Here is a 27,617-nt window from a genome sequence, read left to right as displayed (position 1 = left end):
GAGGATATTAAAATAGGTAATATGATGTTTGCTAAGAGCGTTACCTGTTTTCAGCGCTCTGAAGTTCGATGGCATTGGCCTCAAGTCGTTAGAACAATCATCCTGGTTTTAATAGTTTGCTGTTGTCTTCCTTGGAGAGCTTTAGTACTGTACTCCGGGCCGGACTGGGAATCAAAACCGGCCCTGGCAAAGTTCTCGGCCGGCCCCCCGGGGCTTGGGGGTGCCGCCGAGCTCTTTGCCAGGGCAGGTTTTCGGCCGATTTTGTTACAGGGCCGATTTTGCAGCTATGCTGCAAAAACGGCCCTGTACCAAAAACGGCCCCCAGGGGCCCAAAACCGGCCCCCACCCTTGCGGCGCACCGGGGGGATTGCCCGGTGCCCGCTACGGCCAGTCCGGGCCTGACTGTACTCAGGGGCGTAACTTGGCCAGGAAAGTTGGGAGTGGTGCGAGCCTCAGATTTCCCAACAATCACGCTGGCATTTCATGTAAAAACACATTATATGAGAAGCACAGCATGAGGGGTTCTTAAGGGGCAGTGGAAAGGCAGAGAAGTGTAAATTGTTAGGGGTACTAAAACTCAGTCTGTAAAATAAACAACATGTTTAAGATCTGCAAAACAGTCACGAGAGTGGGTGTACTTTTGTCTGTGTGTACGTAAAAATCCCGGGTGAAATCCGACAGACACCTCACCATACCCGACTGAAAGCACCTGTACCCAACTATTTATTAGAGAATATATTTATTAGGAGATGAAACGCATCAAACACCCCCCCCCCCCCTTAAGCCTCGCCTCTAACTGTACTTGTACTCGTTCAGTCACTGCCAAGTGTATTTTAACTCCAGGAGGTGTTCAGGACGCGCTTGAATCATGGGTGGGACAAACCCATCTCTGAGAGCACTTTGTACTTCTGGTGAGCCGCACCCTGCTGGCTACATTCCAAAGGCATCCTTGGTGTGTATGGCCTTTGTTCTCTGTCGAAATAGCACCAGTTGACCTGTTTGGGACGGTCCCAACAAAGGAATACTGTGCCTGTTCCTGCGCCTGACTCACCCAGTGCCAATGACTCCATTTTGTTCTCCTTAATATTACCACACAAGCATGGAGCCGTGCGTATACCTATAGGGCGAGGTTTAAAAGTTGCCAGCTTTGCGTCTCTTCAGGCGCGTTGTCCTCTGATTTGTAGGGTAGCCTATGGGTTAGAAATTTGTTTGCTTTTCTTCTCATGCTTGATTAGATAAGGAACGCTTCGCCTTATTTTTTTGGAATATGTATGATATGACAAGAAATAGTACTTCAAATTATTTTGGGGTATCTGTGTAGTCACATGGAGCACTTGTATGTTTCTGGTATAATCATTCTGATTACGTTTGGGTTCATTTAAGGCACATATCAGTATGGAGGACATACTGTGTATTGAAGGACTTTACAGCATTTTTAGATTTCACCTAGACAGCGCTTGCGCTGTTCTTGCGAAAACTGTTGCAAAAAAAAGCTTAAAACCGGCTTAGAGTCCAATCCTTACTTACTATTACTTAGCATTGGTTGGCTCTGATATCACACTTGTTTCCTTTCTTCTTATTGGTCACCCCCTCCTCCTCACCTCAGCTTCCTCCTGGGGCTTCTCTGTGTGTCTGTGCCTTGGAGCATGGACCAAGTACAGCTTCCTGTCTGCTGTCAGTCTCCGTCCATTGGCCACAGGCTCATGCAGGCTATTCTTTTTTGCACATGCACTCTTATGGAGTGCATGTCTGCAGTCCCTCTCCCTCACACCTGCCCTCCTCCTTCTGTCTGTTGTTTCACCACCCCCTGACCATCTCCCGCTGCAGCCCCAGAGGTATTGTTAACTTCAGAGTCAACGGCACAACTCGCTACAGATACCATCCCAGTGGCGGTTCATGACCTCGTTGCCAGCCCCGAAGACGTTCTTAGTAAGGCCATCTCCCTCAGGGGATGGAGGACGGAACATTAGCACCTTTCTGCCCTTGCCAAGTAGTAGCGCTCCTCCAGCCAAACGTAAAAGACAGCAAGTGATGAAAAATACCTTTTCTGCCACTAAAAACAGTGTATCTGCCGCATGTATAGACATTCCAACTGCACTTTTTCCCTGCGGAGGGGGGAGTCGCCCTAAGATAATTTTCTGGCCTGTTTGAGGGGGATGGTGGAAAGTTTGCTTTCTTCCATTTATGCGCGATTGAGAGCCATTGAAGGACTTTTAGGCTATATTAAGACAACGCATAGTGTGGTTGATGGTACTTTGGCCAAGACGATTCACCTGACACAAAGGTCATCGCAGGATGGCCAGGATGGCCATCTAACTGCAACATACCTGCACATGACTCTGCACAGTTCAATAGTCTCCCATATAATAAGCAGTTACAATCTGCTGATAGGTCTAGGAATGGGGAAAGGAACTCATAGGCAGGCGAGGGCTGTATTTCGGGTTATGGCTCCAGGGCCAGATCAGTCTAGAATTAACCACTTGACCACTTTCCTTGGCAGTATATGTCCACCTGGCACTCTATCAAGAAGTGTTCCACAGCAATTGGGGAATATTAGCAGCTCTGAGAGGGAGGGGAGCAAATAAATAATGTTACCATCAATGTACCCCATGCCTGTTGTCCTTATGTGGCAATAATGACTAATGTCCCGGTTTGCCCACAGGTACAGTTGAGTCATCTGATCAATTGAGGAGCAAGGGCCTCCATTGGTTACGGTCTAAGTTTGTCTTCCCAATCCCACTTCTTCCTCTGGAGTATTTTTGTTGTCACTTGCACCCATCTCGCAGGGCATCAGTTGCCCTTCCTTCTTCCCAATTCTCAATGGCTGATTGCCAATTTCCCATCCCTACATCCAACAGGTTTAAGGCTTTTAGTGATTTACAGAAGACAGATTGACATAACACCCTTGGAGAATCACCCCACCCGGAGGAACTGGGTGACCAGACTAATGACCCTTTATGTCCTAGTCATGGGCTGGTAGTTGTGCTTATTGCCCTTGCTCCTAACCATATCCCTTCCCTAGTCGGGCTAGTGGTACCAAGAGTGCCTAGTCAAACTGCTGCATCCCCTGTACCATCTTCTGTGGGATATAAACGTGTATGGAATATATTTGGCTTCAAAACAAGTTGGATGCCCCAGTTGGGTCTATATCACCTCCATATCTCACGTCATCTGCCCCCAGGAAACCTGGGATGTAGTCCCCTCCCATGTGGAGGGGTTCTCCACTATTTTTGAGCCTGCTATTCTGTCATTATCAGATCGACTGAAGGGTGGTCTTCAAATTTTAATCTTAAATTTGTTGCCTGTGGTTATTAGGAGGTCCTTTACTGTCTCGCCCTATTACCGGCTTGTGCGGCTGTCATTTATGGGTGAGCCTGACTTGGTTTTAATTAACTTTTATAATAATATCTTTGAATCCATGCACAGTGAGGTTATTACTGCCTTAGAGGCGGACCTAGACATGTTTTTGCAAGCCAGCCCTTCAAACAGTCTTATTTTATGGGCAGGGGACTTAAATATTCAGAAATATACCTTCTCGGCTAAACCGGTGTATGACATAACTGATCTAGCAGATGATGGAGCCTCTCATTTTCTACATTACACCTATGGGCAGTCTCTCAATTTCTAAAATACAATTTATCATTATTGGAGACCAGTACTGAAGACAATTAAGCCCAGATCCCCTCTTTTATTAGTATAGCAGCTAGTACGGCTATTGGTCATATTTTAGTCTCCTTTTCAGCTAGAAACCTTGTTCTGGACCACAGAATAATTGCAACTGCAGTAAGTGATCATTGCCCACTAGTTGTATTGCCGTTATTACATGCTGAGAGTCTGAGGGTAAGCATCAATATTGCTAATATGGATGCATTAGGGCCCAGTGGTGTTCAGATTAAGTGGACGGGGTTGATCCTTCAGCAGTGCTGCAAAACTAAGAAGCAGAGTTTAAATACTGCCTGGGTGATGAGATAGATAATACAATGCTGGTTTATGCATTTGAAGCAATCACTAGGTCACTTAACGTATTTTTGACCTGACGACCTAGACACCAGGTCCTCAATGAAATGTGGTCAGTTTGATCACTCATGCAGTCAGGCTGCTAAATTGCTGCAGCTTTCACTGCATAGTCCACCAAGGGACCACACTGCCATTAAGTTACTTAGGAAGGACTTCAATTTGGCACTAGCTAATAGAAGGAAGGTTGTCAGGGATGAGGCTTGGTCCAACCAGGCCCAAGCAGCTTAGACCAATGATGCCACTCTATTCTGGAACACTGTTAATGCCCCCTTCTTAAAAAATTACTCAAACCCAAAACCTATCTTGCACGTGTCCCCCCCCCCCATGAATGGGTTGAGCATTATTCTCAACACACTAATACAACCTGGATCAGAAATAGAGCCAAAGAGTTACACAAAGACGTCTAAACAAACCCCATACTCAAATGACAACTCTATTGGAGAGCACTCCCTTCACCAGGACCCATCAATCACTTAAGGTGGTTAATTGTTTTTATCATCTGGGTCTGTATACTCCATCCAGCCGGACCAGTTCATAAAGCAGTGATCCGGTCACTGGCATAGAAGGAGCACCAAAGGAGGATTGTCACCTGATCTCTCACAAATATTGTCTTGGATGAAATACTACCCATAGAACGAGGTGAGAAATCCTAATAGTCAGCAGTAAAATCATATGTGTGAGTTAAAAATGGCTAAGGGTACCCAAAAGTTCTTTAATAGTAGGGAACCCCTGTCATATTTAAAAAGCAAGATGGCAATATTGCATAAATTAAATTGACATTATGCTATTGTCCAAAGCAAATATGGTCAACATGTTTCCGCCCTTAGACGATCGATAGTATCTGGGCTTTCATCAGGACCTAAATTACTGCTGTGGTTTTCAGTGAGAAAAACGTGTGTGTAAATTATACCAAAGTGAGGTGCAGATAAAAATTCCTACCGCACCGGTCAAGTTGATACAGCAATCAAAACCGGATACCTGTGGAGAAATTTGGAAAACGAAGACCCAATGTGTAAAACAGGCTCAGCTACAGGTCAAAAATAAATTTATATGACCAACAATAAGCATTCACTAATGCTGTGTGGCATTCAGTACTGTTTGTTTGGAATTGCACTTACCCATAAATAGTGGGTACAGCCCTCACCTCAACCTGGTCTCAACTCAGGGAAAGGGGCCCCGCTCTAAAAAGAAAGAAATAGTAGGAAAAAGAAAAAACAGGTAATACCTGAAAAAACCTTCCTCTTCAAAAGCTTAGTTAAAAACCTGAGAGAAATTCATCCAATCCCAAAATGCAAAGACATATATGATATATAAACCGTTGTTAAAGCAATCATTCAAATGTACCTCAACTATAGACACTTTGTAACAATTGCTGCTACCTAGGGTGGAGAATGTGCCATCCCAATAGGTAAGAAAAGCATATAGAAAACACACACACTCCCAACATCTGGTAAGTGACTCTAATGGAAATTGTCACAACAAATTAGAGAGTCACATATACCAAATACATTAGTATAAGCAAGTGCAAAAGACAAAATAGCCATTGTAAGAGTGTCTCAGGTCCCATGAGCCCAGGCACTCAAATGTAAATCTAAAAATTCAAAAGAAGATTTTGTCATAATACCAGGTTAAATGAACTGAATCTCCTGATACACAAAGCATAAAAAATAATAAGTAAAGTAATCTCCTAAAACTCCTGAAAGTACCATAGAGTCAGTAATTCCAGAATAGTAATAGTGTCTGTGAGCAGACAACAATGAAAAACAAGTCAAAACCTAGTAGACTGGAAAACACGAACAGAGCACTCACCTATCCGTCGGTACCCCAGGGCGGTCATTGAGGTAAGACCGGAGGTGCCGACGGACGCACTCGTGAGGTTTTAAATAGCTAATCTTAATGTAAATGCCTGCAGGTGCGGCGCGCCGATTAAGCTGTCCCGGGCACTGCCTGTCAGGGCCTAGCAAGCATGCGCGGTAAAGAAACACTAGATAACTGAAGCGAATGCGTGTTAGATGTTACCACGCATGCGCGGAGCATATAGTGTACGCGAATGCGTGTGAGTTGATACTGCGCATGCGCAGAGAATACAATGCACAAGAACTTCCATGGAGCGTGCGTGAGGAAGAAAACACGCATTGGTGATCCCGTGTAAGTTGCGAATGTCAGCACAGTGATCATGAAGCACCCCATCGTACTTAAAACGCACGAGCATGAATAAGCTAATTCCATGGTTAAGTTCAATGGCTGTAAAGGTGCATCAACAGTCATAATGTCACACCTGGATATAGGATCTTCACCAAATGCGCATATATTAGAACATCTAGCACACACGCTCATTTAGAGGAGTGCTACAAGTCAAATTCAATTCGAAAAGGAAACCCTTTGTCAGGGAGGGTCTTTCATGTGTGCATATAAATAAGGGCCATCATTAAGAGAACCACATTCCCATTTTGGGATACCAATAATTCTTGTAACCAATATCTCATCATAGTATCCTCAAAAGGATGTGTTAACCATGTCAAAACGCACTCTCTAAAACAGTGAGGGTCTATTCTGCTCTTATAACAACAGCCAAGGGAAAAAGCACTCTGTAAAAAATGAGGGTTTATTTTGATCTTACAATAACAGCCAAGGGATTTCATCATTCAGTCCCACTGTGTCTGAATGAAGTCTGTGTACCCATCTCTGCTCCCTCACCAGAAGGAATTTCTGAATGTCAGTGATATGTACTGGAATGTGTGGTTGTTCTAGAACCACCCACTGTAGCTCGGTCTCTTTGTGTCCCACTGAAACAAAATGGTTAGTGAGTTTAGTAGCACTCTTTTTACATCGGATAGTACTCTTATGTTCCGATATCCTCACTTTTACTTTTCGTGATGTCATACCTACATAGTTTTTATTGCAGGGACATTTTATCAAGTAAATCACTCGTTCGCTGTTACAGTTCGTGTGGGTTTTGAGGGACCAAGGTCTATTCGTCCCTATCTCTACCTCAGTGGTGTGTTGAGTCTGGGGGCATACTTGAGTGCATTGGAATAATTGCAGAAAGTATTGACACAGGTAATCCTTTTGTTCTCCTCCAAAGGATTCTGTATCCTCTTCTCGAGCAGAGCTTCCCTGTGGTTGTTTCTGGCTCTCTTCATGGATTTCTTTATGATTGTTTTGGGGTACTGTCTCTCCTGTAGTTGTGTGGACAGGAGGGTGGCATGTTCCTGATATTTCATTACCTCAGAACAATTCCGACGAATACGAAGGAATTGCCCGAAAGGGAGGTTCTCCCGAAGGGCTTTCGGATGGTAGCTCTTGAAATGCAAAAGGGAGTTCCGTGCCATTGGCTTCCTGTATAGTTCAGTACTAAGGTTGCCATTCCTCGGTTCAATCCGTAGGTCCAAGAAAGAGATACTCTCCTTTGACAACTACAGGAGAGACAGTACCCCAAAACAATCATAAAGAAATCCATGAAGAGAGCCAGAAACAACCACAGGGAAGCTCTGCTCGAGAAGAGGATACAGAATCCTTTGGAGGAGAACAAAAGGATTACCTGTGTCAATACTTTCTGCAATTATTCCAATGCACTCAAGAAGAGTATCCTTAGGAACTGGAGGTTTCTAAAATTAGAGGGCAGTTCCTTACCCCCTCCCCTTTTTGCTTTTAAAAGGGGCTCTAATCTGAAAGATCGATTAGTACATACACGCCCGAGGTTGTTGAGAAACCCAGACACGAGCACACTTTGGGGGTTACCACCTGTTGTAGGTCACTTTCCATGCGGAAATTGTGCAGTATGCCCCCAGACTCAACACACCACTGAGGTAGAGATAGGGACGAATAGACCTTGGTCCCTCAAAACCCACACGAACTGTAACAGCGAACGAGTGATTTACTTGATAAAATGTCCCTGCAATAAAAACTATGTAGGTATGACATCACGAAAAGTAAAAGTGAGGATATCGGAACATAAGAGTACTATCCGATGTAAAAAGAGTGCTACTAAACTCACTAACCATTTTGTTTCAGTGGGACACAAAGAGACCGAGCTACAGTGGGTGGTTCTAGAACAACCACACATTCCAGTACATATCACTGACATTCAGAAATTCCTTCTGGTGAGGGAGCAGAGATGGGTACACAGACTTCATTCAGACACAGTGGGACTGAATGATGAAATCCCTTGGCTGTTATTGTAAGATCAAAATAAACCCTCATTTTTTACAGAGTGCTTTTTCCCTTGGCTGTTGTTATAAGAGCAGAATAGACCCTCACTGTTTTAGAGAGTGCGTTTTGACATGGTTAACACATCCTTTTGAGGATACTATGATGAGATATTGGTTACAAGAATTATTGGTATCCCAAAATGGGAATGTGGTTCTCTTAATGATGGCCCTTATTTATATGCACACATGAAAGACCCTCCCTGACAAAGGGTTTCCTTTTCGAATTGAATTTGACTTGTAGCACCTCTCTAAATGAGCGTGTGTGCTAGATGTTCTAATATATGCGCATTTGGTGAAGATCCTATATCCAGGTGTGACATTATGACTGTTGATGCACCTTTACAGCCATTGAACTTAACCATGGAATTAGCTTATTCATGCTCGTGCGTTTTAAGTACGATGGGGTGCTTCATGATCACTGTGCTGACATTCGCAACTTACACGGGATCACCAATGCGTGTTTTCTTCCTCACGCACGCTCCATGGAAGTTCTTGTGCATTGTATTCTCTGCGCATGCGCAGTATCAACTCACACGCATTCGCGTACACTATATGCTCCGCGCATGCGTGGTAACATCTAACACGCATTCGCTTCAGTTATCTAGTGTTTCTTTACCGCGCATGCTTGCTAGGCCCTGACAGGCAGTGCCCGGGACAGCTTAATCGGCGCGCCGCACCTGCAGGCATTTACATTAAGATTAGCTATTTAAAACCTCACGAGTGCGTCCGTCGGCACCTCCGGTCTTACCTCAATGACCGCCCTGGGGTACCGACGGATAGGTGAGTGCTCTGTTCGTGTTTTCCAGTCTACTAGGTTTTGACTTGTTTTTCATTGTTGTCTGCTCACAGACACTATTACTATTCTGGAATTACTGACTCTATGGTACTTTCAGGAGTTTTAGGAGATTACTTTACTTATTATTTTTTATGCTTTGTGTATCAGGAGATTCAGTTCATTTAACCTGGTATTATGACAAAATCTTCTTTTGAATTTTTAGATTTACATTTGAGTGCCTGGGCTCATGGGACCTGAGACACTCTTACAATGGCTATTTTGTCTTTTGCACTTGCTTATACTAATGTATTTGGTATATGTGACTCTCTAATTTGTTGTGACAATTTCCATTAGAGTCACTTACCAGATGTTGGGAGTGTGTGTGTTTTCTATATGCTTTTCTTACCTATTGGGATGGCACATTCTCCACCCTAGGTAGCAGCAATTGTTACAAAGTGTCTATAGTTGAGGTACATTTGAATGATTGCTTTAACAACGGTTTATATATCATATATGTCTTTGCATTTTGGGATTGGATGAATTTCTCTCAGGTTTTTAACTAAGCTTTTGAAGAGGAAGGTTTTTTCAGGTATTACCTGTTTTTTCTTTTTCCTACTATTTCTTTCTTTTTAGAGCGGGGCCCCTTTCCCTGAGTTGAGACCAGGTTGAGGTGAGGGCTGTACCCACTATTTATGGGTAAGTGCAATTCCAAACAAACAGTACTGAATGCCACACAGCATTAGTGAATGCTTATTGTTGGTCATATAAATTTATTTTTGACCTGTAGCTGAGCCTGTTTTACACATTGGGTCTTCGTTTTCCAAATTTCTCCACAGGTATCCGGTTTTGATTGCTGTATCAACTTGACCGGTGCGGTAGGAATTTTTATCTGCACCTCACTTTGGTATAATTTACACACACGTTTTTCTCACTGAAAACCACAGCAGTAATTTAGGTCCTGATGAAAGCCCAGATACTATCGATCGTCTAAGGGCGGAAACATGTTGACCATATTTGCTTTGGACAATAGCATAATGTCAATTTAATTTATGCAATATTGCCATCTTGCTTTTTAAATATGACAGGGGTTCCCTACTATTAAAGAACTTTTGGGTACCCTTAGCCATTTTTAACTCACACATATGATTTTACTGCTGACTATTAGGATTTCTCACCTCGTTCTATGGGTAGTATTTCATCCAAGACAATATTTGTGAGAGATCAGGTGACAATCCTCCTTTGGTGCTCCTTCTATGCCAGTGACCGGATCACTGCTTTATGAACTGGTCCGGCTGGATGGAGTATACAGACCCAGATGATAAAAACAATTAACCACCTTAAGTGATTGATGGGTCCTGGTGAAGGGAGTGCTCTCCAATAGAGTTGTCATTTGAGTATGGGGTTTGTTTAGACGTCTTTGTGTAACTCTTTGGCTCTATTTCTGATCCAGGTTGTATTAGTGTGTTGATATTTGTTGTTAGGGGAAACACAACCTGCTGGTCTGCATTTTTGCTGAAACTTCCCTGAGACCTCCCCCACGCTGTTATGTGTTATTTGAGCATTATTCTGACATTTTTGGCTCCCTAGCGGGTGATACAGGCCTGATAGGTATTCCAATCTGTAGCAGACCCCTGGAAGTGACCCCAGAGGAGGTCCTTTTTGCCCTAGATCATACTGCAGGGGGCAAAGCGCGTGGGCCAACTGGTGTCCTAGTCGATGCCTTCAAGGCTGCAGGAGAACTTTGGGGTCCTATTTTGACCTGTGTGGACCTGCTTATTGGGAAATACACAAAGGCTAAGCCTGGCTCATTATACCTGTGTTTTACTGACCTCAGCAGTGCCTTTAATTTAGTGGATCATTTGATTCTGTGGCACAACCTACTTTCACTCGGGGCACCTGAGAATATTGGAAGCTTTCTTGCTAAATTGTACGGGAGTTTGACTGCCAAGGTACACTTTGGCCCAAGCGGGGAATGTACTCATTCCTTTAAAGTCCAGAAGGGAATAAGACTGGGTTGTGTCTTGGCATGTTCCTTTTTTCCCTTTATATTAATGGGGTTGATGATGATTTTAGGGCAGGCTGACGCACCCACTGTTGCCGGCCATTCGGTCCTTGTGTTACTTTATGCCAACGAGGCAGTACTGATGTCAAGAACTGCAGTCGGACTGCAGAGACTGATGGACACCTTTGTTGATTTTATGTAGGGGAGGAAATTGAAGATTAGCATTACTAAAACTTTTACGATGCTATGTGGGGGAAAAAACAGAAGTACAGAAGTGTTTTTTTATTAAAGGCTCTCCAATTGAGAGAGTTAACACATTACATTATTTGGGTATATATTATTTGCCAGTAATGGCTCATGAGTCAATCATGTACAAAAAGCTAGATAAAAAATCAGTAGGGTGTGTGAGGGCGTCTTTAGATTTTCGAGCAAAGCTTGGTAGCTGCCCTGTCAGAGAAATTATTAATATATGCAAAGCATTGTCATTTGCTATTTATGGAGGAGGCATTTGAGCTATGTGCTGTGTGGCCCTCTACAGGTTGAGGAGAATGCCTTCCTCAAGCATCTGTTGAGTATCCCTACCTCTGTTGTGACATATATTACTCATAAAGAGGTTGGGTGAACCTATCTGGAGGATCTACTTTTACTCAAGCCGATCCTGCTTTGCTGATCTATCTGGGCCAAGCTCGAAACAACCTTCCCAAGATCTATTATCATGGACTGTATAGCACTTGATCATGTTTTTAATATTCCTTGGCTTTCCCATATTAACGATACCCTTAAAAAGCAGCAGAGCTATCATATGATTTGATTCCCACATAGTGTGATGGCCCTGCATACAAATGAGATTAAAGCTCTTTACTTAGGTTCCAGGTCTGAAAATAGGGCTCATAGTGATTGTAGGAAACCTATGGTCACTTAATATATGTGGATATCATCTGAGAAAGGCTTCCAATCGTATTTGTCTATAGTCTCGTGTTCCTAGCACCGATTTGTTTTAAGCTGGCTGCGGCTGGGTATATTGCAGTTTTTAGTCGCCTTTCCAGTAATGAAGCAACGACCCAGTGATAGGATCCCATGCCCATGTGATGGCACTTCAAAGCAGAGCACTAAGCACTTTAATCTATTTTGTAGTTTTTATCATGGGTTGTGGAGATTTTACCTGAAACCTCTTTTTATTGCAAATAATGTCAGGGATCCTAAGGCTGCCTTAACATTCCTGTGTGCCTTGACGGGCTCTTTACTATGTTTTAGTATTCCCCTTATTTGTAAGAGGCATAGTTTGCTTTAGGAAAAGCATTACGTTTTAGTTTAACATGGATCATATACATTTTATGCACTGTTATTGTATTTTAGAAGTATATGATGAGTTGATGACAAACCACCTAGAATTGTCTTTGCGGGACCATAAAGCAGAGTTTACGGTTGCTCCCTAAGCTTGTTGCATACGTAATAGTGTTTTTAAGTCTTTGTATGGTTGTATTTATTTAGGATTGTGGTAGGACTAGGGTATGTATTGTATCTCCTCTCTACAAAACGGTGGAGCAGGAATCTCTTAATAGCCACTGTTCCAAGACAGTTTATCCTATGTTTTATCTGTCCAGAATTGATTTGATCTCTTATTTAAGGTTTTTTAAACTATTAATGATGCATTGTTGTTGTCTCATGGTCAACTTGTTTGTACCAAATAAAGATTTTGTACTGAACTGATTCGCCGTCTCGGATGTAAACATCAGTCGTATTTGGTAAATTGGACCTAATTAAGTCATTCATGTGCACACTGAGTCTTCCGCACATTGGCAGGGGCGGCTCCTCCATTAGGGCGGAGGAATGTCTCCCTACTGCTTTCTCCCAGTGCGAGAAGCAGTAACATAAAACCGTATTTTAAATACCATTTTATGTTTCTGCTTCTTGCACTGCGAGAAAGCAGAAGGGTATGCCTGGTTGGGGGGCGGGCAGGTGGGCCAGTTGGGGAGGAGTGTCTTGCCCAATGCTGTGGGCCCTGACTGTTTGGTCGACACTCTGGGGCCGACCAAATAGTCATGCACACTCTGCCTTTTCTCTATGTAGGCTGCATGCAGCCTACATAGAGGAAAGGGCCTCCCCATAGGCGCCGGACTGGGCGCCGTCCCCCCCCAATCACAACGCTGCCATCGCAGCGTTATGATTGGCTTAGGGGAGGGGAGGGAGGCTGCCTGTGGCTGATTCCTGTTCAGGAGAGCAGCAGGAAAACGCGGTACCCGGCCAGGATCTGAGGCTGCACGGGACCTGGGAAGGTAAGTATTTAAAATGTTTTAATTATACCTCTCCGCCTCCCCCCCCTGCGAACCCGCGCAAAATCTCCACACCGGCCCCACACCCGCTAGTCATGCCGGCTGTGACTGCACATTGGGCTACTTTATGTTTCAAATTAATGGGCTGGTTCTGCCAAATGAATGCCAACCAAACAGCATTTTTGCTTCAATAAATGAGAAACCAACTCATTGTAGACTGAATTCTTCCCAGCTCTGTGCCCTGAAGCACGTGGGATGTGCCGTGGCATTCAGGTACAGGACAGTTAGTGCACCTCACAATTTTTGAACAACCGACAGTCGTGGACCTCTGAGTGGACCAGGCGTGCACCTCAAGCCGTGGGCAGGGTTCATAGCTTCCCACAACTCAGAGCGCGCTGCTCAATGAATGCTTCCTGACGTGTCTGCTGCTTTGTTCCAAGGGCTGCAAAGCCGCTACGTGGGACACTTTGTAGGATTTCTAAAGACCAGAACTCCTGCCACGTCGTTGGTGTCTTGTGGAGCCGCCAGGATCCCTGAGAGAATGTGCAAGTGCTAGAGAGGGCTACTCAGGAGCAGAGCTTTCACAGGCTCTGTCAGTGACTCACCATCTTGGCAGCAGACGTGGATCGGACCCTGGGCATTGGATGCGTTTACCTATTTTATTGTACTGGTCTTTATAGGAATGGACATAATGGGGCACAAACTGAGATCGTTTAGTTCATGTGCTCACATTCTCTGCTGTGTTTTGCATTCCAGCAAGGAAACTTCAAAATTGGAACTTTAAAATAGGGTTCTGACAGAGAAGGCTTCTGGAAAGTATATAAAACCCCGAGGCACAATTCCGAGGCAAGTCTTCACGGCATGCTTTTTGAGGAATAAACAGAAATTTTAATATTTCCTTAATTTTTCCAACTTTTACAGATCCAGCTGTAAATGTCTAGCCATGAAGCTATGCGGTTCGATCAGTACAGCTCTAGCAGTTTTTTAAAGAATATTTCTATATTTGAATCTGCAAATGAATTAAAGCTAAATAAGTTTCCCTGTTAATGTATTAAACTTATCACTCAAGTTGGGCCTGATATAGCATGTACAGAGACCATGGTGGAGTCAACAAACTATCACATGTCCAACTATGAGGGTGGTTGAGGGTATGCTCCACTCTGTGGCTGCAGACTACATTAAAAAACAAGAATGTTTTTATGTCTGTTTAAAAAAAATATATATATATATATCCTAGCAGTAGCATAAGTAATAAAAAAATAAATCCACAGTGCAAGGAAAGGGTGTAGTACCACGGGCTGTTACTAGGTGTCCCTGTGGAGTTGTAAAGGGATCGCTATTAGCCACAAAAGGTACTAGGGCTGCAGAGCGCATCCTAGAGCTACCAGTGCAACCCAGCATGCTACCAGTGCACAACCTAGGTCTCCCAGTGCATTCACAGCATGCTTCCAGTACACATCCTATAGCTGCCAGTGCACTCACAGTGTGCTTCCAGTGCACATCCTAGGGCTGCCAGTGCACATCCTAGGGCTGCCAGTGCGCCTCTTAGGACTGCCAGTGCTCAGTCCTAGGATGGCACTGGAAGCATGCTGGGATGCACTGATAGTCCTAGGATGTACACCGGTAGCATACTGGGATGCACTGGCAGCCATAGGATGTGCACTGTCAACCCTGGAAAATTGGGAGGGGTCACGCTGCTGGCCTAGTACTGCAAGTTATGCCAATCTGAATGCTCTGGCGCTCCTGTCCTGCACTCAGTGCCCCACCATGCCCAGTTTACTATAGTAAACAATAAGCATTGCCACCTCATTTCCAGTGCCTCTACAGAGCAGGCAGCTTGGGCGGCTCGAGGATCCACTTCTATATTCATGTGAACACGGCGCTGCCTGCATTAAGGCCAACACTGGCCCACCAGCTGCAAGATCAGAGAGGCCAATTTCAATGCTGGAAATGACATCACAATATAGTAGGTTCACTGTAATGTATTCATTAATGTTCATTTCAATTTAAGCTGCTTCTGAAGCACATTTATTTAGAGTTAGTCTCTCTCATCCAGGAGGCAAACAAAACCTGAATTGTTTTGAACGAAAAATTCAAGCAGTGACAGACATCATAGAAAACAAAACGTACCTGGCAGCATGGGTTCTATGCTCTAGAAAATGGCCTAAATGTAGTTATAACAATGCTGATAGCCTAGTGTGTGAAGTCTATCCTCTAGAAAACGGCCTTGATGTCTTTACAACAATGCTGATAGCATCGTGTGTGAGGTTAAAAGTAAAGTGTATGTTCGACTGCTCATTCCAAGGCTGTCATAAATATTTTTTTAAAACGCAATCTCGGCAGGGCGGTCAAGCAGTGTTGGGGATGGGGAGAGACAAATTGAAAGAAAAGAACAAACCTCGGAGAGGTGGTTTGTGCGGGCAAGCACTGAGGATTGAAATATGGCCAGGTACTACCTACACCCCCTTCTCCCCACTCAAGACCCGTGACAGGAGAGAAGTTTTTGGATGCGGGGGGCGTAACACCCCCCGGCCGTATTTATTAAACAAAGATTAATAAACATTTATCAAAATTACAATATTTACATAATGTAGCAGGAAATATACTTTACACTGATTACAATTGATAAGTACAGATGTCAGATGGCTAACCTTAACGTAACTCTAATACAAAGGTTTCCTATCCATATCTAACATATCTTTAATAATCATTACAATCTTTATTTTCTGCGTACCTACTAGAGCCTACGACAAGGTCACTAACTGGTGTCAGATCCTTATCAATTTCTAACCGCGCCCTCCAGCCGGAGTGCGCATGCGCAGAGGGCCCGTTCACCGTGAGGGTACTTCACCCCCAGTTACCCCCATACGCTCTTGATCTCCATAAAGGGGCCCTTGCAGCTGTGTGCCATTTACTGGCGCCGTTGTGCACGTGTGGGATGGCCAACCAGCCTAGAGAAAGCGTGACTCCCTCCTCCCCCGCACCCAACTGCCCCTTGAGTTCTAGGAGAGACCACTTGTTCCTCCCACTTGGGCGACCCCATTCGGGAATGGTGCCGCCCTCTAAGGACCTTAAATTTACTGCTCACCAATCATGACCTTACCGCCACAGGCTAGCTTAGTTGACCGACTATCTAGCCCCCCCTGTGCTCACTAGAAGGTCATCCCATGCGACTAAGGCCCCCCAACCACACCAAAATATTCTCTAGGAACACCTCATTGCCTACTTTAGAAAGGTGAACGCCGTCTTTTAAGAAGCACGGTTCACCCCTAATGCATCCATGGGCGATGGTCTGTAAGTGGGGAGCCCTGAAAAGTCTCTCAATCTTATTATTTACCTTCCTCGTGGAGTGATTCAAAGTCTTTACTGATTCCCCTCCCCTCCATTGGAATCGGGGTATCATCTGAGACCACCCGATAGTGCAGCCCTGACAAGTCTTGGCTAACCAGCCTATTTCTGTGACTATAGTTTCCACCAACCCTCTTAAACCCAGTCTTGCTAGATCGTTCCCCCCCCAAGTGCAGTATGATTATATTGGGAGGAGGACCACCCTTCCTTACTAAGTCCAGTATGATACCCCTGAACTGACTAAAGCAGAGCCCCCCTTTTCCATGACATGTTATTTCAAAACCCGCCTGCCGTGCTCTGTCCCTATAATTTCCTGTAGAGAAAAAATTAGACAGACGCCTTACATATGAATGGCCTACAATCCAAACTGTCTGTGGTCTTTCCTTTGGTGGTGATGGTCCTTGCGTTGCCAAATGTTGCTGTTGCGGTGTCCTCAGTATCCCCCCTGCGTGACCGGTTTGAGAAACTGTAATGAAAGCAGAGAAAGACACAAGCATCAGCGTTTTGTGAACTATCTCACTCACAGCATGTGCAATCGCACATATCGTTTATAACAATTGGAAGCTCATCTCCCGATCCTCTGTACATTGCTGTTTGGCAGACCCCTGGCTGTTGCTTCAGTGGCAGCACCTATCCTAAAGGAGTGGGTTCCAAAACTGCCTGGATTCAGACCTGCCTTTTGAATTGCCATGTCCAATACTCTTTTGAATTGAAAGCGTGTCAGTGGGACCCCATCCGCATGTATCAGCAAAGGCCCCCCTTTGTCACGTGGTCTAACCTGCAGGTAGCTCTCCACATGTGAAAGAGGACAGCATGGGTTACCTTGTGCCCGGTGTAGTACTACCCTATCACCCCGAGCCTCCTGATCAGTCTTGGACTTCTTAAATGATATTAGTAAAGTGTCGGCCTTCACCCTAAGGCAGTCAAACTGTAGGCCGCCGTCTATATCCAGTTTGTTTTGGGCCACTAATTCCCCAATCCTGAAAGCTCTGTAAAAGGCCAACGAAAATGCTGCCGCGAATAACCGTACTCCCCCTTATGTGCTGCAAATTGCGGGGACGGTCGCTAGTAATGACGTCAAGAGTTCCACCCCAATTGGCTACCTTGTGTCTGGGGCCGACCCTTGGAGGCGTTGCCAACCTTTTAGAGCCTTCCTCACCGTAAAACTATTAGTGGGATCCCGTTTATCGCTGATCTGGGCAAAGAAGGAGATCGCCGCCACATGCCGCTTACCTGCTGCAGCAGAACGCCCATCGCTCTTTAAACAACCCAGGTACTGAAGGAGTGCCCCAGTGTTGTGCCACCTCTCAGCCCACCCCATTCCCAAGAATGAACAATATTGCCAGAACGCCCCTTCGTATGCTTTCCTGGTCCTGGGTGCTAGGCTAGCTGCCACGATGTCCGGTAGGTGGGGGCACCAATCTGCCAGAGTCGTTCTGGGAAGAGGGTGGCATATTATGCTGGGAGGTGAGCCATGAAAACCTGTATCTTAAAGCGAGAGAGTGCATCAGCAGCATGATTAAGCACGTGCTTAGCCCTAAATTGTACATTCAATTTCATGCATGTGAGAACAATCTCCTTCAAGAGGCGGAGAATCATCTTACACCGGGCTGCTTTCTAGTTGATGCATTCAACGACGGTCATGTTGTCTGACCAGAAAACTACTGACTGGTTACACAATCGTTCTGGCCATACAGTCAATGCCACCCAGATGGGGAAGAGCTCAAGGAAACCAAGGTTACCTGTTAAGCCGCTCTCCACCCACCATGCGGGCCACCGTTGTGCCACCCCCTCGGTACCGAGTATAGCACCAAATCCCTCACTGCCCGCGGCGTCAGTCATTAAACCCAACTCCGCTGAGGCAGTGGGTGGACCGGGCCACACTACTCTGCCATTGAAATCCTGCAGGAATGCCATCCAAATACGCATGTCCTGCCGAACCTCAGCTGACAGCCTTGTGTGGTGATGTTTCTCCCTGAGCCCAGCCATGGCCTGAGAGATGGATCTGGAGAAAGGTCTAGCCATCGGAATAACCCTAAAGCAAAATTCAGTTGCCCTACTGTCTGCTGCAGCTGGTGTAGTGTGATGCTCTCTTTGCCCAAACATAGCTGTAAAGCAGCTCTGAACTTGTTGACTTTGTCCAAGGGTAACCTAAAGCACCTCTGAATGGAATCCAACTCAATGCCCAGGAAAAATCAAAAGTTAAAGCCTCCTAGCGAGGCTTGGGGGCAAGCTGAGGAGCCAGGAGCAATGAGGCAGATTCCTGAGCTCCCCAACCCTTTATAGCCCTTGATGGCCCGGCCAGGGCTACTGGCCGGATGTTGCCCTTTCATGCGACCCGGAAGTGATTCCAATCACTTCCGGGTCACGCCTCAAGGCCAGGACCTATGGGGGAAGGAGGCGTGCCTGCCGCATCACAAATGTGCGCGAGAGGCACACCTCCGGTTCCAGAGGAGGGGCTGGCTCGACCGCCATACCTTTGGCGTGGCCGATGCCGGCCCGCCGTTCTAGGGTGGAGCTGCAGCCAAGGAGGGGTAGGGAGCGTTATAATTATAAACAGCTGCTCTTTATATTTGCTGAGGAGAGGGAGCAAGCGTGGGCACAAGTGAATTCCTGAGCCTAAACGAAAAAAAGAGTGCTCAGACAGTAATAAATAACATGAGGAGTAATACCACATGTAAAAGGGGCATTCCTCATGGAAAGTTACAAAAGAAAAAAAGGTGGAACTAGTGACATATTAACCAATGAAAAGCAGCCATTTACAAAGGACAGTTAGAGGAGCCAATTAGAAAGATGGGTATTGCTTAATGCATATGTCCTGAATACAGCATGTTTCGAAGAGACAGCGCAAGTGCTGCCTAGGCGAGACATAAAAAAGAGGGCAGGAAAACTGGCCACAGTACTGGGCAGGAAATCTGTAAGAGAGAGAACAGTACCTGGCACTTTTACCTTGTGCCACAAATAAGCACACACAGTTAGGCAAATCAAAGCAGTAACCACAGCTTCTGCAAGTAAATACGTATAGTAGTAGAACATAGATAAGAAAATGTATTACCCTACACAGGCAAAGAGGGGAAGTAGCACTTGTGCTTTTTTGCGCATTGGACTTGTGTGACAAGCAGTAAGAAGTTGCACCAACAATCTTTTAATTAAAACTAGTCCTCTTAAGCTGAAATTGACTTGATGTTGATGTGTGATGATATAGTACTCACAGGCTAGATAGTGTTAAAGATATAGAGATGATGTAGTTCTACATATCAGATTGGAGTGTTGATGGTCTATTATGCATCTTGGGAGACCATGCAGTCATTCCGACGTTGCTAGGTGGAAATAAGGCTGGTCATGCTGTCGTCTTTGTTGATGCGAAGGCCTGTAGTGGCAGAAGTTTGATAAGTTTTTCCGATACCATCTATGATGGCTTTAAATTATGAACTTGAGATTCAGCAGTAGTTCAAGGGTTTACTACATTTCGCATAAGAGTCCAAACCCCAGCAATCAAGTAGCAGCAAATAGTGATAATCCTAAATGGAATATTAATCAATAATAGTTCACATATCCACTTTAAATCACATCCATCCAAAAAGGGAAAATGATCAACCCTCTGGTCACGCTCCCACCTTCAGGGTCTACCAGATGGGGGCTTAATAGAATTGAAGAGCTTCCAGTGTCATAAGCAGCAGCTACTGGCAAGCTATACAATCGTGGTCCAGCCATCGCTGCCAATACCTAACCCGTCCTCAGGCTGCAATCTCAGAAGGGCCTGTCACTTCCCAAGCATACTTTCATAGTTGTAGCAACAGCACGAAAGTGGCCTGAGCCGAGGAAAATAAACCTGAGCAGCAGGTCTTTTTTTCCTCTGACAGTCCTTCCAGACGATTGCTATATGCTCTCACATTTTCAATATGACTTTCGGATCCGCCCATACAATCCCTCCAGTGGCTGTCGTGATTATTTTACAGAACCTACACTCTCCTGGGATGGTCACAGTGATTCACCCACAACTGCTGGTCCTGGAGCCTATGGTTAGCAGGTGCCTGTCCCCTTCATAAACATTACAGTTCTCCTCTTACCATAGCAAGATCTGCCTGAGACCTGCACTTGGTTGAAGAAAGCCTGAAACCAGGGACTAAATCAGTGGGAGAAACCTGCTCAAGAATCTACACTGGCGGGCTGTAGGGTTCCCCTCACTCTATGGTCTATAAGAGCTCTTCAGTATCCTCCCAAGCAGGGCCTGTGTATGGAGGTGCACAAGACATTATTGGGAAGTGCAAACCCCACCCACTCTAGGGGTAAGGTTGGCACTCGCATGTTTTTTTTTCTGATCTGCCCATAATGGACATCAAGTGCAACATCCTTCATTTAAAGGAGACCTTGGCCCATGCCTCTCCAAGGCTATAGACAAGTTCTTAGAGGTTCAACAGAGACTGTCTAATGAACCCAGCCTGGGCCCAAGTTGGTGTTTCTCAGAGACCCACTGGTATGCAGTGCGGTAGAGGTCGAGTAGTGTTCCAGCTGAGCTGTGGCATTTTCCCGGCGTGCCAGGGCCTGCATAAGTTGCACAGAGGGGGGTAACTGCTACACAAAACTAGGTCAGTTGAGTATGCGAGACCCCACCTCTTTGCAGTGACTGTAAGAGTACACCAGCATACATCCTGAGTAGGGGCAAAAGTGGTAGGTCAAGTGGCCACCTGGAAGCAACGGTGACCATTTGCAGCCACAGCCATTGGGTCTGCTCAATGTTCCCTTATCCCCCTAGGCATAATAGTGGAGGAAAGACGGAGACAGCCTCCTTTAAGGACCTTGGTGCCAACAGTGGCCAGAATACAGGGGGATGTGACGCTCCCTATCTATTGCCAGTTCTCCCCTACAATGCCTGTAGGAATTCATTCTCTGTATGGAGGGGTGTTTTGCACAGTTGTAATGCGGGACCTGTTGAGGTATGTGCATGGCAGAGAGGCAGTGACTACCAAAAGATGGTCCCAGCATCTAACCTTAACCAGCACCAGGAGCACCATGACCCACCTGCACTGCCTGGACAAAGACGAGATTGTCCCCAAATAAAATACATATTCTAGTGGGGTCTCTGTGCCATATTCATGTTCGGTGTCTTAATTCATCAACCTCGCTGGAACAGACAAGAATACGTGAGATGATCAATGCAGTAATCATTTGTATATCCAGGTAACTGAGGCTCTTTCTGTAGCTTGAATGTCCTACCTCATGTAACTCAACCAGTCCTAGTAGAATCCGCGTATTACCAGCCGGGGATACTATATCACCAGAATGCAAATCTCCTACCTGTGAAGGGGAACATCCTCCCTCACAGCTGCAGTCCTAGTAGTAGTGTGTCTGTTCACCTGTTCATAGGAGGGCAGATTAAATAATGAAGCAAACTCTGGTTTTGCCTGTCTGAAGGATGAGTCCTCCATTGTCCCACGGGGACATACTGATTAGATGAGCAAGTTCCAACTCCCTGAAGACTGGCCTGTGGTTCTGTACCTGGCTGTGAGCTGGTGAGAATGAGGGCTATCTTAGCAATGTCTTCCACAGGGCAGAAGGCCTAGTGGTGACGTGATCTGTGTTACCCACTTAGTGCTCTGCTAGGAGGCCGGTGATTCTGGGTTTCTTTTGCCATCCCACCTCTTTTTATTGCTAGCTGATGCATTTTGTGACAGGTTGAGGAAATGATGGCCCAAGGGAAACTGTGTGCTGCTGGGTCATGGCCAGCCTGTTGCTGGTCTGTTCAATTACCCTATTCCATTTGACCTCTGAGGACCTGTTACTTATTTAGACCCCCTTCACCAAGACCTCTCTGATTCCTGCTGCCATCTTTGTAGAGCAGAGAGCAACAAGTGGAACTGCCACATTGACAGACCCCCTCAATGTTTTCCGCAGGTACTTCCTACCCCTAACTCTTACCAGGTAACTTAAACATTTTGGCTTTAAGTACACAAAGGCAGGTAGGTAGGTGCTCAGCCAATCAGGTTCCTGTGCATTCTGCCACCACCGATCTCAGACATGGAGCCCTTCCCAAGTGCGTGTGCTAGTTCGACTCATTGAAAATAACGGGGCGCAACACCAAGGGTCTTTTAAGCATGAAGGCAGCACTGCTATATTTTTTTAGAATGTATCATTAATGAATGGAAAAATATCCTGCAAAATTTACCCTTACATTAGTTTTTCTTAATTCCCTAATCAAGCTTGCAAGAGTAAAACAGAGCGGCATAGTTCCCACCCCACCACCCACATGCTCACGGAGCATCCTGTTTTCGTTCAGTATCAAAATCGTGCGTCAACCTAAAATTAATCTGACTAATCAGTAGGAAAATATACGACATTGGCTGGACAACCTCCCATTCATCCTGAGCGTTGCTCTCTTGGTTTGTTTTTTTCAGCTCATGTTTTTTCTGCCTTTAATGAGTCACCGTTGCTGCTGGAAGGAAGTGATGCGACATACAATTGTTGCTTTGTGTTCCCTACAGTGAGGTTTGTAATTCTAGTTCTATTTTATCGCCTGTTTATGAAACAGTTTTATTTAAGGCTAGAGATCTCAACGCGGGGGAGGCTTGCTCTGTACATCTGGTAATGGTATGTAGGGACCAAGGAGCAAAACGTCAGAATCTCGAAATAGGTCACTGGCTGAGTACAATATATGATATAAAAAGAGCCAAAGGACACTAACAGTTTATTGAGGATGTCCTGTGGGTCTAAGTAAAATAGATCACGGGGATGGAGGTGCAAATTTTGTTGCCTATATGAGAGGGGAAACTGAACAAATAAGATCCCACTTCTCTCAACCCGTGTGGTGAGTATTGGAATAAGTGTACAGATATATCAAGGGGTCCTTTGGCTCTTTTTATATCTCACTCACCACCACTTTTTTGACCCACACACCCCCATGCACAAGTGCGGCAAACTCCTAAAAGATCTCCATCAGAGAGCCCCGTAAAACGGGCCCGTGAGGGACTGCAGCGCCACCCCCACGAGGAGCACCGGCCCGATGATGATGCATAACACCCGCAAGGGTGTGTGAGGGCACTTCCAGACCCACACAGGAGTACTCCTACTCTTTCTTGGCACACTCTAATTTTGTGGAGACATCTTACACTTTCTTACAGCATACCTGGCTGTTGACACTCTTACAGCCTATCTGGCTGTTGATACTCTTCCCCTCCTCCTTAGGAACTGTTACCATCCATATTGCTGTTGAAACCTTTAGAGTGTCTTATAAAACTAAACTAACAATTTGGAATTCTGCATGATGTCATTTTTTAGGATTTCATGTAAATGTAATGGCTTTTTCTATAAATGAACATCACCGTTGTAATTTGTTTTTGGAACTTCGTGTTTGCTATTTTATTTTTTTATATTTGAACTGTATACAACATCTGCGAGCAATAAGACTGTCGAAGAAATGCCACTAAGATATCAAGTCTACTTTGACAACACATAACTTTTTCTCTAGCAGTCTCCATTTTGTAAGGGCACTATTTGTTGGTACGGCATAAATTGGAGCCTTTGCTTAGTTTAGCTTGTTGCGAATGGTGCCTGTCAATCTGTATGAATATGTTATCTTATTCAAAGCCAGGCTATAAAGGGGACTGGACACTTGCCAAAGGAATACCCGATAGCCAAAAGGGAGGTCATTTATGACACTGGCCCAAACGAGATCCATTATTTTGATTAATTTTTGCCAAGAGATCCATCCAGGAATTGATGCAACAATTATTAGGCAATATAGATCTTGCCACAGCTCGATCTGAACCCTTGGCTGTAGTGGCAGTGGATGCAGCCAAGGCATTCAATAGAGTCTGTTGGATCTATCTTTGGGAGGTTCTGAGGGCTATGGGGTTCGAGCCCATCTTTATTCAAAGCTCGGTGAATTGTTATCAGGGGGCTTCTGCTAAGATTTTGGTTAATGGGGTTTTAACATCTAGCTTCGAAATCCTCAGAGGGACCCGACAGGGGTGCCCCCATTCACCTTTACTTTTTAACATATATATAGAACCCCTGGCCCAAGCCATCAGGACAGACCACTTGATCACCCCTTTTAGATCTCATCAGTACAGCAGTAAGGTTGTTCTGTATGCAGACGATCTACTATTATATACGGACGATCTGGTGGTAAAAATTCCTAGGGTTGAAGCCCTATTGTTAGAATTCGGAGCATATTCAGAGTATCTAGCTAACACCTCTAAAACCGAGGTGATGCTTTGGAATATAGATAACTGGGAGGATAGCATAAGCCACGAATTCAAATATCTAGGCATCACAATTGTTAAAGAGATTGAGAAAATCCCGTAGGTTAATCTGAATAGAATTACAAAAGAAGTTGGCCGAATTCTAGCTAGGTGGAGAAATCTCCTGTTAACAATATATGGAAGGGTTAACCTGGTCAAAATGGTCATACTCCCCAAGTTGACGTATCTTTTTAATGCCATCCCCCTCACTTTTCCCAAATCGGATATCAGTAAAGTGCAAAGTAAGATTACAAGCTTTATCTGGGCATATAAAGAGCTAGATTGGCTTGGAAGAAACTAAGGCATAGGCTGATCAAAGGGGGGATGGCTCTTCCAGATCTAAAGTGGTATTTTTTGCCTTTCAATTTAAAAATATTCGGATGATGCTCTCGAAACCAGACGAATCAACTTGGGGTAGACTATTGGAAGAAATGATAAGGCAGGAGGGTGGAGAAGGCTTTTTATATAAATTTGGAGCACCAAGATATTTTTAAAAAGTTTGATTCAAAGTTCTAAAGAATGCTGTTAGGGTATGGTATAAGGTTAGAACCCGTTGGGGGATAGGGTACTTTTCGGATTTTGCCCCAATTTGGGATTCCCCCGGGACACCTGAGTTTCTTAAAGACTGTTTGGCAATACCAATTAAAAGAGCAGGGATCACCATCTGGTCAGATCTGGTTTCTTAGGAGGGGGTGCACCCATGGGAGGATTTAAGTGCAAGAATTGGAGAAGGCCTCTCCAGATTTAAATATATACAACTGGTTTCGTGGTTTTCAGCTGAGCAGAGAGAAATTCAGGGGGTGTGGGAGGTTGTGTGTCCTCTTCAAGATGTCAACCTTAAATGTAAGGAAATCTCAAAATGGTATAAAATGCTGGTAGAGGCAGAGGATAAGGAACTCCCCCTAATATATGGAATCAAGTATCCCTTGAATGTAATATTGAGGACCTCGTCGAACCATCACTGAAGTTGCTGTATAAGTATATTAAGCCGGCTAGTCTTGAGAAGAATCCCTTCTATGTCATTAATAGACTATATTATACACCCGCCAGGATTGCTAAGTTTGCCCCTCTCTCAGATCGTAAATGTCCAAGATGTGACCTTACCCAGGCCAAGGATCTACACATCTTTTTTGAGTGTCCCAGTCTTTCTTCCTTTTGGAGGGGGATTGAGGAAGCTTTATGTGGGATGTTCAGAGAGAAAATCTGTGTAAATATACCTATGGTGCTATTTGGAGACGATGGTACGTGGAGTAAGAAACTCAGTCACATGCACAGAGGCCTATTGCTGTATTTGATACTAATAGCACAAAGGGAAATATGTCTGAAGTGGAGAGACCCCTTGCTTCCTAAACTCCAGGACTGGATTAAAACTGCTTCCATAATGACCAGACTTGACCAGGGTAAGGACAGTGGTAACAGCTTAAATATCTGGCAGACCTTTACAGAGTGGGGTAGAGGCCTGGGTTTTGTGTAATTCCTGATGGTCCTATGATTTCACCAAGCCACCAACAAAGGGGCTGAGCCGGTCAGGGACCGAAGCAAATGCAGTAGCTGCGGGGCGCACAGGATGGGAAAGTGGCTAAGAGTTGAAGACGCTTTTGTTGAGATGAGGACAAAGAAAAAAACACAGGGTGTTGCTAATACAGTATGCGTGGGTTACTGTCTGGTCATAAGAGCAAAATTATGGCCCCGGAACGACGTGGCCCTCAGATTTTCTCCTGGGTATTTGAGGTACACGCGAAGTAACTTGGAGACACTATGCCAAAGAGGACTTCCACCAGGACTGTTCAGAAATCAGTTTTTCTATTCGACAATTAAAATATAACATATCGACATTGCCCTTAAAAAAATATTCTGTTGAAGTGTGAAAAAAGTATGTTAACTTCGTGAGATGTTGTAAATGTAATCTGGTTTTGCCTATTCATTGTAGTTGCTTTGCCAGACCCAGTCTCCTTATTGATTTTTTCTTCTTTTTTAGGAGAATCAGCCTTTGCCGAATGGCCCATTTCGGGATGGAACTAAAGAAGGTGGTATTTACCCCCAGCTAAGGCCTGGCTACATCCCGATTCAGGTCCTACATGATGGCTTAAGTAACTGCCAGCGCCACCCATACTATGGCCAGCACCGGCCTGGCATGGAAAGAGTTATGGTGGAACCAGGCACGTCACCCCTGCGCTCACAGTCACCGATGCGCACACACTCACCTCTATGGGGCAGCGGTCGGTCTCAATCGCCAGCACGAGGCGTTGGTGATGCGCCCCAAATGGAAAAAGCAAGTGGACAGACCGCTTCATTGGGACAGAGCCCCGTCTCTCAGAGGCCGGAGGTAAGCTGTCTGCAGGGATGTGACTAGCTCTACTTAATGGCATTTACTGTGTATTCCAGGATCTTTTAAGCTCTGAATGTAAGTTATCTTCATGTAACCTGATGTTATAGGTTGACATAGGTCATAATGCAACCGGATAGGGAGAACCTGTTAAGGGTTTGAAACTTTTCCTTCCCCATTTTTGTACATTATTTTATTTTTCAATAATGGGAATTTTATTTCAAACTCTTGGGCACGTTGCTGAGGTTGTGAATTCTGTCTTTAGATTTATATGGGTCTAGCACAATCATCCTTGAAACTTTCGACAGGTTTCCATTTAGGGTTAATTGAAGTATTCTTTTGATTGTAAATCTGCTCAAAATAAGCTGCTTCTTTGCAAAAGTTGATCTTTTACTGTGTTTTGATGCACTTACACTTTTTCTTTT

The 27,617-nt window shown here is 44.9% G+C and overlaps 1 protein-coding gene across 1 annotated transcript in view; it reads left to right on the top strand.

Moving 5' to 3' along the window:
• The window catches only part of BAG3 (BAG cochaperone 3), a 152,441-nt gene that overhangs the window by 39,264 nt on the left and 85,560 nt on the right, over positions 1 to 27,617 (top strand). The window contains exon 2 of the mRNA XM_085602853.1: positions 26,845 to 27,192. Within this exon, the coding sequence (XP_085458979.1) occupies positions 26,845 to 27,192 (348 nt within the window). The remainder of the gene's footprint in view (positions 1 to 26,844; positions 27,193 to 27,617) is intronic.

Source organism: Triturus cristatus, chromosome 1_2 (genome assembly GCF_964204655.1).
Source record: "Triturus cristatus chromosome 1_2, aTriCri1.1, whole genome shotgun sequence".
NCBI classification, from domain to species: Eukaryota; Metazoa; Chordata; class Amphibia; order Caudata; family Salamandridae; genus Triturus; species Triturus cristatus.
This window is presented reverse-complemented; position numbering and strand designations above follow the sequence as displayed.